The sequence below is a fragment of the Cygnus atratus genome, chromosome 2 (assembly GCF_013377495.2).
Source record: "Cygnus atratus isolate AKBS03 ecotype Queensland, Australia chromosome 2, CAtr_DNAZoo_HiC_assembly, whole genome shotgun sequence".
Lineage (NCBI taxonomy): Eukaryota > Metazoa > Chordata > Aves > Anseriformes > Anatidae > Cygnus > Cygnus atratus.
The window spans coordinates 156,002,663-156,016,960 of NC_066363.1; the positions used below are offsets into that span (position 1 = coordinate 156,002,663).

The following is a 14,298-nucleotide window of genomic DNA, read 5'->3' on the forward strand; positions in this document are numbered from 1 at the left end:
CATAGACCTAATGGACCTAATTAACATTCCAAACCTCTTTTAGAAACAGTACTTGAATAATTTCTTAAATGAGAACCTCAACGAAATAACACTGTAAAGCCTGGGGTGACAAAGCTCAAAGGGAACAATCATTTTGGTGCATGATTATGTTTGCTATAGTAGAGGGATCAGGAATGCATATTAATGAGAGTGAAGGGTGTGGAGAGAGAAGCAGTAGAAGAGATGACCTCTTCCGACAAACTTCAGCTCGTTTATGTCCTTAGGCTATCAGGGTACAACAAAGTTATGAACTTTTTTTTTCACGTTAGTACAAGCAAATAGGAAGGTGGGTTTTTTTGTTTGTTTTTGTTTTTGTTTTTAATCAAACCTGGATATGGAGTTTGGGAGTCAACAATAAGTGTTGCCTTTGAAAACTTGTAAAATGTCGTCCTCTTTTGCAAGCCATCTTATACAGTTGATCATTCTTCACGCAGCTGCCTATGAACAGAAACTCATCCAAGTTGAAAGGAGTTGGGCTACTCATGATGTACTCTTGTACTGCTCGCTCAAAGTTTTCACTTTCTACTTCCAGAAAAGAATGCAGCTAGACAAACTCAAGCTTTATCTTGGTGCTTTGAAAGATACTGTGGGTGAATACATTTTCCCAGCATGAAGTAGTGCATGACTGGCAATCAAGTAGAAACACTGAGCACCATCCAGCAGCAAGCTCCAGACCAGACCTAAAGCCGTCAGTACAACTACGATATCTCAGCTTCCACCATTATGAGGAGACAGTGGAAAGGTGGCTACAGAAATCTGTGGTGCTGCCAAGGGTACTGCTGGATGTCCATGTTCCCATGTGTCATTTCTGTCGGTGTTTTTCCAGATGACAGCTGTTCCTCTCAAAATTTGCTAGCCTTGTGTCTTCATCTGTAATGCCCCAGCATTGAAGCCAAACTTTGAGACACTTTAGCAGCTCCCCTCCCCAGGCTGCTGTACAGCTTTGTGTAGCGTGATTTTTTTTCTAGAAAGATGTGGTTTTGTTACAATCACAGGTAGGAAAAAAAAGCTCAAAATTAAGTACCAACGTATTTCTCTTACCAGACCCAGCATTAGGGCTGCTAGCGTGTCACAGCCCACACTGTCTGCAAAGCAAGACTACGCCAGCAAACTGCTAAACCACCAAAGACAGAGCTGAAGCACGAAACAATCTGATTCAACAGTACTCAGCTGACTTATTTACAGACAAAAGGCTGTAAGAAGACAAAAGGCAAATTGTCACCGAGGACATCGGTCTGCTTGATTGAAATCTTAGCGAAGGCATTTCCTTCTCTCTGTTTCAATTTCTTATCTGCAAAATGGTGTTAATACCACCTGCCTCGTTATGGAGCCCTTCAAGTGGTACTGATAAAGAAAATAACTGTAAAAGCAACGTGATACTACTCTCAGCATGAGTTAAACAATTTTAATCAAAGGAAAATATTAAATTGGGGAGATCGTTTCTCTTTGTTTTAGGCTAAGGGAAATCATGGGCAGAGTAAGGGAGAAAGACTTAATGAAAATGAAGTTTCTTAGGGGAAAAAAAATCCAAACATATCCCATGGTAATTTTCATTCTTCTCATCTTTTTAAGAAGGGACATCTGAGAAATTTCACTTGTAACTGATGCCAAGCAACTGGCTGTGCAGTGAACAGATCAAGAGCAATAACTTTGCAGAGCTCAAGCAAAGCAGCTCTATGATTCACTTGGCACGTGCACAGGACCAGACCTCTGCTCCCTTTTTTCAGGCAGAACACAGTTGCCTTGTAGGAACAGGAGCGGAGATTTCTCCGTCCTTTAAACACACTTCGCTTTGTGCCCTTCTGTTCTGTACAAGGATAGGGCCGACTCCAACAGAAAGACAACAACAACCTTTGTTGCTGCAAAATAAACAGCAGGGAGCTTCCTAGTTGTTCATTCAACAGCACCGAAGTTATTTCAGTCCAGCAGACCAAAGGCAGGCTCCTGCTAAAGGGCCATTCACTCAATGCAAGACCCGAACCATTTCCAACACTGTTGACTCCTATTTTAAGTTCGATTGCATTGAACTGCATTATTTGGGGAAATGGTCTAAAAAAAGCATGATAACAAGCCAGTCTCTAAGGTATCGACAAGTGCCTTTTCATGGACCTCTCTACTGAATAGTGCAGGAGCACATGTGAAGGCAGCAGGAGAATTCATTGTGCTACAGAGGCTTGCTGTGATACAGACATCTGAGCTAGTTGAAAGTCCCAGCAAGTCTTTGTCTGAGAAAACAAGTAAATAGCTCTTTTTATTTGGCCTTTATTGGAATAATTGATGTTGCTATAGAGAACACAGTCATAAACTCGATCATCATTCTCCCTCTCAAAAAAAATATCTCTAAAGAACAGTCTGAAAGCAAGTAAAATCATTTAGGAGATAGATTTAACGCAGTTATAACTGCAGAGCAAATTTACCTTGTAAATTAAGAAACTGGATATCTAAATCTATACATTTAAATGGGAACACAAATACTACCTTTGCTCAAAGGCAGTTCCAAATATCAAGTGAAAACAGTTTTCAGATGTCAAAGACTTCAAACCCTGACTTTTGCCAGTTTGTACTTACAGACGAGAAAATCATCCCAAAGAACTGAGGTTCCAATTACACCTCAAACTTCTTCATCTGAGAACTTGGTGGCCAAACAACTCTTCTTTCAACTACGGACACAGGAACAGAAGGGCATTTGGGGATAGGGGTTTTTTCTACTCAAAATAACCTTCGGCAGACTTTCACAAAACTCTGTTGTTATTCATCCTTTTTGGCATACATGCCAGTGACTTCGTGGAGCAGAGTAGGGTGAGCACCCTGATTCACACTTCCAGCCCTTGTTTGCTTGAGCTCTGTCTTGGGAACTTCTTGCTGCTCTTCCAGAGGAGGACTTGGTCACAGCTTAGATGAAGACAGATTGCTCAAGGCAGTCTCCGCTGGGGACACTAGTCACAAGGCTACTTATGCTCTTTTTTATCTCCTGATAGCAATTCAGGCCAACAAAAAAAAAATAAAAGGAGCTCTAGGCTGCAGGGTAGGGTTGAACCTATCATTACCCAAGCAAAAAACACCTCAACTGGAGCTCTCAGCTGGTTCTTTAAAATCTCTTCTGCCAGGTCAAGACAGGAAAAGCTAACAACCTCCCCCCAGTATGACTCAGAAACCCCCAATTCAACTCATCTTCACATCCCTTGTCTGAAGAAATCTATTATTTTAGTATGTGAATAGAGGCTGCTGTTGTCAAAACTTACTATTACCACCAAAACAGCATTTCCATTAGTTACCGGGGGAACCCAGAAGGCTCAAAATACTGGCCAGGTTTGGTAAGCGATGCTGGCGCTGCGATGGGTATTCTCATCCTGTCATGGAGTCCTTACCAAGGCCTGTGTATCAGCTGCTAACAGCTCAGACCCAGCCCTGCTACACGTCAGTGCCGTGAAATGGGAGACGTTGCGACTGCCGCCTCCTCCCATCCACTACGTCAGGAGCAGCCAGTGGTCATAAATTTAAATGACACCTGCTAAGGGTTTGTACCTTTCTTAAACATCATAAAGATGGGATGCTTTTTGATCTATTCAGATAGATCTGTGATGTAATTACACGGTAGTTTAGTTTTGAGGAAATCACTGTGCCAAACCGCACACAAGACTTGGTCTGGTCTGATGCTGCCTCTGCACCAGAGGCTTTAGAAGGAAGGCAAAGAGCTTTGCCTTCTGGTACTGCGAAAGAGAGGGGAAAAAATATATATATATATCTTGTAATTCTTTTGCTTTGGCCTCAAGAAACATGATGCTTAACAAAACTTGCAATTTCTAATAGATGGCTGGAAAATGGTTCCGCAACTTTTGGAAGCTCCTTCACAAAAAGTCTAAGAAACGTGAGGCAAGTAGCAATTTTACGTATCTTTACCCATTTTCTTACAATTTCTCATGGTTTCTTAGACTACCACTCAGCTTTCCATGAAATGTAATGAATGTTCCTGTGCACCAAAGCACTCCTTCCCAACCGGCAGAAAGAAGCCGGCAATCACCTCACAGTGGCACAGAGCTGGCGTTTTAAAGGTCTGTGGACATTACATTTGCGAGAGCAGACAGGAAGGATTCATTTCTCCCTGGGTGAGCAGTTCACGAGGAGTCAAATTCCCTTCATTGACTACAAATCACTTTCTATCCTAAGGATTCCCATATGAAATAGTCATTCCTCCAGCTCGCTTAATACTTTTGCTTGAGGTAGGCTTTCAGCCCGACCTTCAGTGGGCTCCTGGCAGCTTAGGGACACACAGGCAGAAGGAGATGCTTCTCCCAACCCCAATGCTACTCACTGATGAAAGGCAAATCCTCTTAACGTCATCAGGAACAGGACTCGACTTCTGCCCACAATTTCTGCCTTTTATAAGCAAAGTACATAGATAAGTATTGGAGGGAGTTTTTTAATTGGCAACTTTCTTTGAAGTGAAGCCCAATCAACGTGTAATCTGTGAGTAAAGTATTCTTGGTAAAAACTCTCCAATCTCTTTACCCTTATAGGGTATAAAACCAAGTTTGCAGTTCTAGGCTGGCCTGCTTCCAAAACTGGAACATCTGCAAACTTTAAATCCCTTTTTATTATAAACTCAAAATATGCTTTCCCAGGAAAAAGTTCACACTTACTCTGGAAGCCACATAGTACAAAAAACAAAAACAAAAACAAACAAACAAAAAAAAACAACCCTGAAGTATAATAATCCCCTTCGCTGAGCCCACAGTGCTTCATTAAAATGTGAACAAAAATAAGAGTAACATCCAAGAAATTGCAATTCTCTTTCACATATGGGATCTTGATTTGTAAACGAGGACCTGTGACTTTAACAGATTATTCAAAACCCAGGAAAAAAACAAAACAAACCAAAAAAAAACAATAACTGCATTTCCTGAGGAACCCCCCCAAAGCTAGGACATTTATAACTTGTGCACACTAACGAAACAAACAACACACATCTCATCTGTTTTTCAAGATGTTAGAAAGAAAAAATGAAAGAAAAAAAAAAAAAGATGTCAGCTGCATTTAGCCTTCCTTATTCTATCCTCTGGGCATGTTATATAACTTTGCATTTTCTGGTTAACCCCTGGAAGGGAACACTATGCATATTCATGGGTCTCAAAGCATCTTTAAGCAGGACAATCAGGTTAATTACTTTATCACCTCAATTGATAAGTCACTTCCAGGACTCCTCTGCAAAGCTCCAGGCCAGGAGCACATAACACCAGAAACGACCTCTTCTTCCCCTTTTTTCTGCCACTGTAGTCAATGCTGAAATGGACATTTTGCCCCCAGAAACTAAGAGTTATTCCAGTAGGGGCAACACTGTTCTCAATTTTAATTCCCTGATGAGCACCTTGACACTATGTTGAAGGGCATTTAATGCACACTAATTATGACCATCTCTACCTAAAATCCGTCAGTAATTTCGTCAAGAAATACGTGACACACAGTCATGCAGGATCACCTCCCCTGGTCTACAGACATAAACCAATGGACGTACCTATTAAGTGACTCTTCCAGCTGAAAACAGATGAATGGCAGAGAACAAAATCAACTTAAGAGTATATTTAAGAAGATGGTAGGTGCATTGCTTTGCAGAAAAGTCCAAATTAAAACAGTAATTTAAAAGGCCTTTTTTTTTTCTTTTCCATTGCCAGACTCAAAGCACCTCTGGGGGAAGATGTCCCCTTCTTTTACAGATAGAAAAGAGTTCATCCAATAAATTAGAGATAAGCTGGGAAACAAGGTCTCCTGACACTTAGTCTAGCACCCTATCCACTGCACTGTCCCCCAGTACTAAGGATGTAAATACAATAAATTGGGTCAAAACTAAAACATATGTTGAGGGTTATCAATTAACCTTTATCATTGAAGTCTGTAGAATCAAAAGGCATATAGGAATTTCCTTGAGGTAAGGAGCTCTATAGCATGTTTGGATATTTATACCCTTTAAAGGCAAGATTGAAGAGTAAGCGAGGGTTAAGGCCCTAAGGGAAAATGGGCATCTACTCTTTTTCACACATCTATTAATGGTCAAATGCTTGGGAATGTGTGCAAGATGTGTATGTAAAGAATGTGCAAGGCCTGAGAGAAAGGAGTATCACACAGAAACACACTTCTGATATCAGCAACTATGAGCTTACTTTAAAATCTGACTAGGCAAAAATTAAGAGAAACTTGAATATTATTGGCGGAAGGTATTCATAGTTTCTGAACAATTATTTCCCAATGGCTCCCAGCACAGAAAGGAAGGCATGGTAACTGAAAACAAAGTATGCATACCTGCCTTTGGTCTGGTCCTGTGGCATAAAGATAGACATTACACTCAAACTCAGCTTAAGTTATGTTCTGTAAGTTACAATTACCGCCAGCGCATTAATTACTGCGTTTTGCAGATGATCCATACCATAACCATTGAAAAAAAGCCATTAAACCTAATGAAAAATTCAGTTCCAAAGACTCCACTGGATTGGCTTCTAAATTCAGCTTTTAGAATCTTGGAATAAAACACTTTGTCAGTTTACATCGTTAAATAATTGAATGTCATATAAACGTCCTCTTTTAGTCATCATTCATTTAATTATCTCCACTGGTGAAATAATGCAATAAGCCCTTGCTGATCAGTATGACTTAGCACTTCGAAGCAGAAATCTAAGAATACACAAGCTGTTAGAGTATTTCTCCTCCAAAAAGATCAATGCCAACTTCAGTGTATCTTCTAATTGACACAGCCATCAGCTCCTACTCTTGGGTTCACCTTTCCACCTGGACTATAAGGCAAATGTATACAGGTATAACAGACCAAAGAGATATGCAAGAGGATAGTAACTACTAATATTAACTAGGGTTTGAAAAAGAGAAGAAGCTGTTAAAAATCAGATCAAACTTTCCTCCCTGTATCTCTGCAAAAAGATGATTTTCCCCTCTCCAGTGAGCCTGGAAGCCAGCCACCACTTGCCAACCTCTTGTCTCCGGAGTGTAGTTGGGATTTCTTGTTTAACGCTCAATGATAGCAAGCTGATCACGGGTAGCCCAGGTGTGGGATTTGAAGGTAGAAATACTGCTATAATTTTTTTGAAGTGTTCGTTTTATTAAAGTCAATATTGGACTTTGTAACACGGCAGTACCTGAGATATTCTTAGAACAGAGAACACAATGTACAGACAAAACAATATCTCACGTACCTCTGACTAGCAAAGATTAGCAAATACATATTTTACTATGATTCATTGGTCAGTAATGATTTTCATATTTAATATAATTTTATATAGCAGTATAACATGCATACACCAGAACACTTTCAAGTTCATTCACAGGCACAAATATGGATTTATTTACACGTGTGTGTCACTGCCACAGGTTCTTGCTTGCAGAGCCGAGATCCCACACGTGAAACAGAAGTACTGTTTCTCAGAGCAGTAACATCATTTTTATTCACATAAAAAACTCTCACGTACACAATCATCTACCTAGAAGAATCTCTGAGCTTTTTGTGTCCAAAACCAACATTTCTCTTTCTGATCAGTTGTGCACTAGTAATAAAGAAAAGCATGACTTAAATTCCTATGATTTCCTTTTAAATAGGTAATATTCCATCTTATTCATCCTGATCTCTGTATTCTTCCCAGCAATTAACAAAAATTAAACGCAAAGTCACAACAAAGTTTTAAGAAAAGCAGGTTAGCATGGAAACAATCAATAACCAGTTGAGAGTCTGAATTTTTATGATGTTCTTCCAATATTCTACTAGCTCCACTGAGGTGCAAATAACAAAGTTTTAAAGCAATCCTACATACTCCTCTTTGATCACTGCAGACTTGCATAGAAGAAGATCTCAGTTTAGAAAGAAAATAAAATAGAAGGACTAAATCAAATCTGTATTTACAAAGGGCCTCGACACAGTAGGCATAATTCTTACCATCGATAAGCCCTGACTTTTTCAACCTCCTCTGGAGAACTCAGTTTACGGCATTAAGCTTGCATTGAAAAAAAAAATGCACACTGTAGCATGCTTATTTTCAGTCTAAGTCATGCAAAGGGATGAATCGTGCCTGAGAGGGAAGCAGAAAAGCTTGTCACTTGGAGAAATGATTACCCGTGTATGCTGGCTACAATCGTGTCATACCAAGATCATTACTTAGTAATGAAAAGGAGAACAAGAACACACACTTCATCCCTCTAACTGAACTTCATCATCTTCTCATGATAAAGGCAGTCCTGTTCCTGTCAGTCTCTCTAGAAAGGAATTATAGGCATTAGTAAAGTTAGGAAAACACTGAAGTTCACAGACAACAATCACAGTGCTGAGGAGACCTGACAATACTGCAACCAAATACTCCCATCCACAGACCATCACCTCTCCAGGTTGCACCACCTCAACATCTTCACCCACGTTAGCTCTAGCTAAAAAAGAGGTCGTCTCAGACCCTGCAGTGTGACCCATACGACACATGCCACCAGACTGCCCCAATTCATCTGTGTTCACACGGGAATGGCTTTCAGAAGAACACCACGTGCTGAGCAGTGGTGAATCCAGCACACTTCACGAGTGCTTTTGTGGTTGTTGAGTTATTCTCCCTGTTCAGAAAAGCTACCCGGTTCCAGTCTGACGGCATCTAGCTTCAAATTCCAGCTACCAGGTTTTTCTTTCCATCACCAGCTTTTTGTTCCTCAAATAGATATGCATAGATTGTGATCGATATCTCATAACCCTGTCTTAAAACTAAGATACACTAAGCTCTCAGTCCTTTCAACGTATTTTTCTAGTCCTCTGAGCATTCCAAATTCTCATCCAATTTTTTAAAACCATAGCTATCTTCCTTTATAACAACAGAGATGGTGTAACCATGATGGTCTGAAGATACAAGTACATCAAAGACTGTTCATATGTTTAGAACCAGTATATATTTAACGCAACATTTTTAAATCTTTAAAATAAAAGTATTACTTTACAAAAAAAGGAAAAACAAAAATAACTTACAAATGAAAATGTGTAAAGAGTATATATATATATATATATTTACATCGCTACGTTCAGATTTTATCAGGATTTCCATATTGCTGTTATATAAGAACTGGAAAATGACTCAATTAAATGCACTGTAGTTGATGTGTGCTGCCTTTAAACAGGGAAATTTTGCTGGTTAATATCTTCCCAAAGGCTTCTTTGCAATGAACGTGGGCCAACTCAGAGAAGAGGAGATATGAAAGACCATGACAATTTTATTATTGCTGCCATCTACACAATTAGGCAGAAGAACTAAAATAAAATCTAGCTAATTGTAAAATGCAATTATCTTTGAGAGGAGTAAACCAGCATTAATTCTTCTAAATGCTGAAATAAACACGAAGGGGTTTCTCAAACATTCTCCAAGTAGACAAGTAAGAGAGAAACCTGCAATATTAAAATGACAGAGGAGAGCATCACAAATCAGGCAAACAAAAAATTGAAAATTTCTTCCGGGAAACATTAACAATTTTCAACTCGCAAACTGTATTAGTGTTGTTCTTATTTTTGTGATTACTGCCACCTTGGATATTACCAGTGCTAAACTTTGCTTCACATGAAATATATCAAGCTTAATTGATGCTTTTTATCTTCCAGGATGTTACTGAAAATGGAGTCAGCAACTCACAGGTTCAAGAAGTACGAACTCTTGACGTTCATGCTCAGATCAACGGTGCATGCACCATCTACATCATGCAGTATGGGCATAGACCACCTCAGCCCATCATACTGAACGCACAGATGGGGGTAAACCTCTGGACCAAATCACAAAGTCTTCCTTAGCATGCAAACATTTAAGAAAGAAATAAAAATGACCACAGTCTACCATAGTTAATATGCCAATTATTCTTATTGGGGGCTGGCAAGGGTTAGCTGAATACAACGTGTGTATCAAAGATAGACAGTGGACATATATGTGCCATGCCATTTGGGCTTAGACATCCTACAAAACCTACAACTTTCAATGCAATTTTCTTTAAAATCTGAAATGTTTCTGACACAAAAACATTTGTCCTGCCTCAGTGATAGGAAAAAGTAATGAACTTATCCATGACACGGATACAACAGGAAAGTAGGAATCAACTTGATCCTTGCTAAGTTTATGTTTCATGGAAGTAACATAAGTCAAGTAACTCTAGTTACCAGCATCATAAGTAGCTTGAAGTTCACTGATACCAGAAAAATGCTTAAGATAATCAACAAGCCAAGCAAAAATATTTTCGTTTTATGGAGTTAGTAATACAGTTGCTTCCAGATTTGAAAATGAGCATTTGGGTGCAGTGAAATGAAAGAGGCAATTGGAAACCAATTAGCTAAACTGAAAATGGAAATGGTTTCAGCCCCAGATCTGCAATCTGCACCAAGATTTGCATCAGCATGCTTATTTTATCTTACACTCCGAAACGAGCTTCACATGATCAAGAACTGCAAACACTCCTTAGTTTGGTAGAATTTGAGTATTTCAATATTTATTAACAATTGCAGTAATAAACCCACCGCTGACATGTTTGTTGATTTACATTCCTACGTTTATTGATGTTTAGGCAGATAGTTCTTTTGTCTATTTAGAGAGATGAAATTGAGAACAGGAGTTTTAGCCTTCTCCAAGCTCTTAAATCCTGTTTAGACTAAAGAGGTTAATTCACCAATGGGATCCAACAGACCTGACACCGGTAGTGCAACCACTATATATAGAATATAGAATATAATATAGAACGGCTTCCCTGTCGCTTCTCGCCTCCCTGGAGTGGGTATTTGGTAAGGGAATATTTTGGGAAGGGAACATCACATGCAATATGTATTTTTTTGGAAGTTGCATAGATCTGTTAACAAGACAGCGGCAACGTGGCCTGCTTGTTCTCACTTCTGAAACAAACTTTACTGAAGGAGCTTGCTATCATATACCAAAAATAAATATTTAGGACAAATAGAAAGGAAACCCATTCTGTAGCTTAACGGTATGCTGTTCAGCAGCCTCTTCTTGAATTAAAGCAATTAGAAAGTCTCACATTCATCCCTCCATGGATAAAATACATACAAGGTGACACTGGCGATGCCCTGCTGTGCAATTCTCCAAGTTCTCACAGGTAAGTGCAAACTTGGAGGTAGAAATTCCTGTGATTTGTGCTGTCTTTATTTAGCAACATAGCAGTAGCACCCAATTATGAAATATAGTTAAAACTCTGTGTTTAATTGGGACCTTTTACATGCCTCCTTGTATTGAGTGCCCATGCCCAGGTGCTGGCTGGGGTTGCCCGGTGCCAGACACAGCCCCATGGCAGGGCCCAGCTGAGCCCAGCCCCAGGCTGGCAGCGCCTTGGGGAAAACAGATTTCGGAAAGGGCAGAGCGGGCACAGGCCGAGGAGGAGGCCCAGGGTGAGGGAGAAGCAGCAGAGGGCCCAGGCCCCAGGAGGAGGAGGGCAGGAGGGGCTCCAGGCCCACAGGCAGCAGGGATTCCCCGGCTGCCCTGCGGAGCCCCCGCTAGAGCAGACTTTAATTGTCAATGAAGTGAATTAATTTTCCCCAAGCAGGCCTTTGTTGCCCATGAGGATAATTGGTAGATCATCACCCTGTTTTCAACGCAACCCAGAGGCTCGTGCATCCCATTTTCTGCCCCCATCCTGTTGAGCAGGGGCAGTGAGACAGCAACTGGGGGGGGCCTCTGGCAGCCAGCTAAGGTCAACCTTCTCCACCCTCTAAGGAAATAATTACCTGTGGATTTCTCTAAATAGTAAGAATATAATTTATACATTAGTTGACTACTAGATAAATTGATTTCTGTGCATATATTCCTTCCACACACATCCACTGTGTTACAGACTATATACTGAGTACACATGGTATTCTTAAGAGACTATCATGTGGCCATGGCCAACACAGAAATATTCCATATGGTGTTGCTACTGTGCCTATAAAAAGGCTTTAATGAATTCTGACTTCATACCATCACATAAGAAGAGTAATCATAGTATAGAAATGCAATGCCTGTCACATTTTGTTGCTCTCAGCCTTTCCTGCAGCCTATCCTCCCCTCTATTTTCCTCCCTTTTTCTGCTCTGGATGGCTGAGCTCACCTCTACGAGGCATGGGGAAACATCCATTGTCCACCTGTTTGATTTTAAATAAGGCTTTTTCTCAAGCTGTTGCTTATGCTGCCCATTGGCTCTTGGAAGAGTTATGTTGCATTCCTCCTTCCTTGAAACATTTCCTTGGTGTGATGCCTACAAGGCTTCACAAGGGGTGATGCTGTGGACTTGTTAGAGATCACTGCCTATCGCTGAACCACAGCATCTCCTCTTTTCACCGAACCCTCCTCAGCTCATTCAGTTATTTATTTCATCTTTTACATGGATGGGTATTTCTGGACAAGGTCTCTTGTTTTGTCCCGTTGCTTGCAATGCACCTGTTAGTCAGCAGCATTAGCAGGATTTATAGGTTCTACACTAACATAAATAATAGATAATAATTAACTTATTAGGACTTTGGGAAAATAAATAAGTCATTTTGCTATTTTTCATGGATCATGTTTCCTAATTTACTTTCCCATACTTGCACTCATTAACTCTACTCTTTCAAAAATCAGATACTATATTTTACCTTTCTTGTCATTTATCTACTCTCTCTTAAATTGAAAATATGAAATCTTAATATTATATCTGAAATTGTTTCTATACATTAGAGATAGGTCATTATTGACAATGAACACTTTCTTTACAATTGGTATACATTGCAAGGACTGTTCACTGAATTAATTTTTAAAAGAGAGTAATTTTAAGCTCAGTAAAACACAGACACACGCTAACTCCCAACCAAAAAAAAATAAAAAAAAATCTTAGGAATTAAGGAGAAAAACACTTTATTAAGTCACACTCCATCTGACATTCTTCAAAGAATGCCATGCTGAGAAACTATAAGCAAGAATACGATTTTGTGATTACGGGACACTTTTAGCTGAATATTTCATTTCGGGAACTAGGCTGAAATGTTCAGGCATATGAAACAAAAGAGCTAGTCCATATTTTCCTGTTTTTTTGTTTGTTTGTTTGTTTTTTTCTAAGTAGCCACAAAGGCCCTGCAGTGATAGGATAACTGATAGGACAACTCCTGTTGGAAGAAGAGCTGCCACATAGCCTCATCCAAAAAGGTTTCCCAAAAGGAGGAATTTTCCTTTTGCTCTGACTTATATTCCTTGGCATCACATAACAATGTTTCTGCACATAATGCAGAAAAGCAATGTAGCAAGAACAAGAAGTAGGTATTACAGACAAACTGAAAGCAGAAATTTTTACTTACTGTATTTACAGAAATTCAGTATCATACATTACTGCTACTTTCTGCAGTGCTCCAGCAAGAGCCCTACAGGGCTGTCAACAGAAGCTTCAACTGAGGAGACCTCATCTGTTTCGGAAAGTATCTCTCTTTCTCTGAGTAGCATCTAATTTCTGTGTTTAAAACAAATTATCACAAAGATTACTCAACTTCAAACCTGGAATAGCACCAACACCTTGAAAAATCAAACCTCAAGAGGACAAAGAAAAGCAAAGAAAAATCAATAGTTTATCTGCCATTCTCATTTAATCTACATTTTAATCGAAGAAATTAACTTTTTAATATTCCCCGAACAAACTACAGTAGTTGTGCTGTCAGATTTCAAGACACGCTGGAAATCTTTTCCTTCTCTCAATCTTGAGTATTAAGCAACCCATCTGGCTTGGGTCTCATCCAAGAAAACTAACCTGTGTCCTTCAAATATCCTTTAAATGCAGCACGCCAGAGTTTTAAAGATAACTTTACAAAACGAATGTGTGTTCTGCCCTTCCTACTCACAAAATTGTGAATCAAGAGCAAGTTCACATTTCAGTGTTTAATAGTCTAACTGTGTGTCCCTTATATTCTGCCTCCAGAAGTACTGTGGAACATTACACAACGTTCAAGGCTTCCTAGAAGCAGATTCCATTGTGAAATTCTGTGACAATAAACTTTCCCCAAATGAGTTTAATTTACAAAGCAACTATTTAAATAGATTTCTTCAAATGATATTGCCTTTAGGTATTATCGATCTTATCCCATTTATAGCTTATATGCACAATGCTTCCGTATTTCCTTTAACATTTAAATATTTATATACTGGTGTTGCTCAGGCATGGCATACATGCCAATGACTATTAGCAGGATGTAAAGCAACATTTGGATTGGTAGTTAGTGCAAACATTAACTGACTTCTTAATAACCCTAAAGAT

The 14,298-nt window shown here is 39.5% G+C and overlaps 1 protein-coding gene across 4 annotated transcripts in view; it reads right to left on the minus strand.

The window, feature by feature from the left end:
• TRAPPC9 (trafficking protein particle complex subunit 9) overlaps positions 1–14,298 on the minus strand; it is a 466,059-nt gene that overhangs the window by 112,382 nt on the left and 339,379 nt on the right. Inside the window, exon 22 of one of the 4 annotated variants that reach the window (XM_050708966.1) lies at positions 7,288–8,286. The exons of the other annotated variants lie outside the window; for them this stretch is intronic. Coding sequence (XP_050564923.1) covers positions 8,252–8,286 — 35 coding nt within the window. The 3' untranslated portion in view covers positions 7,288–8,251. Of the gene's footprint in view, positions 1–7,287; positions 8,287–14,298 lie in introns of those variants that run through there. 4 annotated transcript variants of the gene reach the window in all.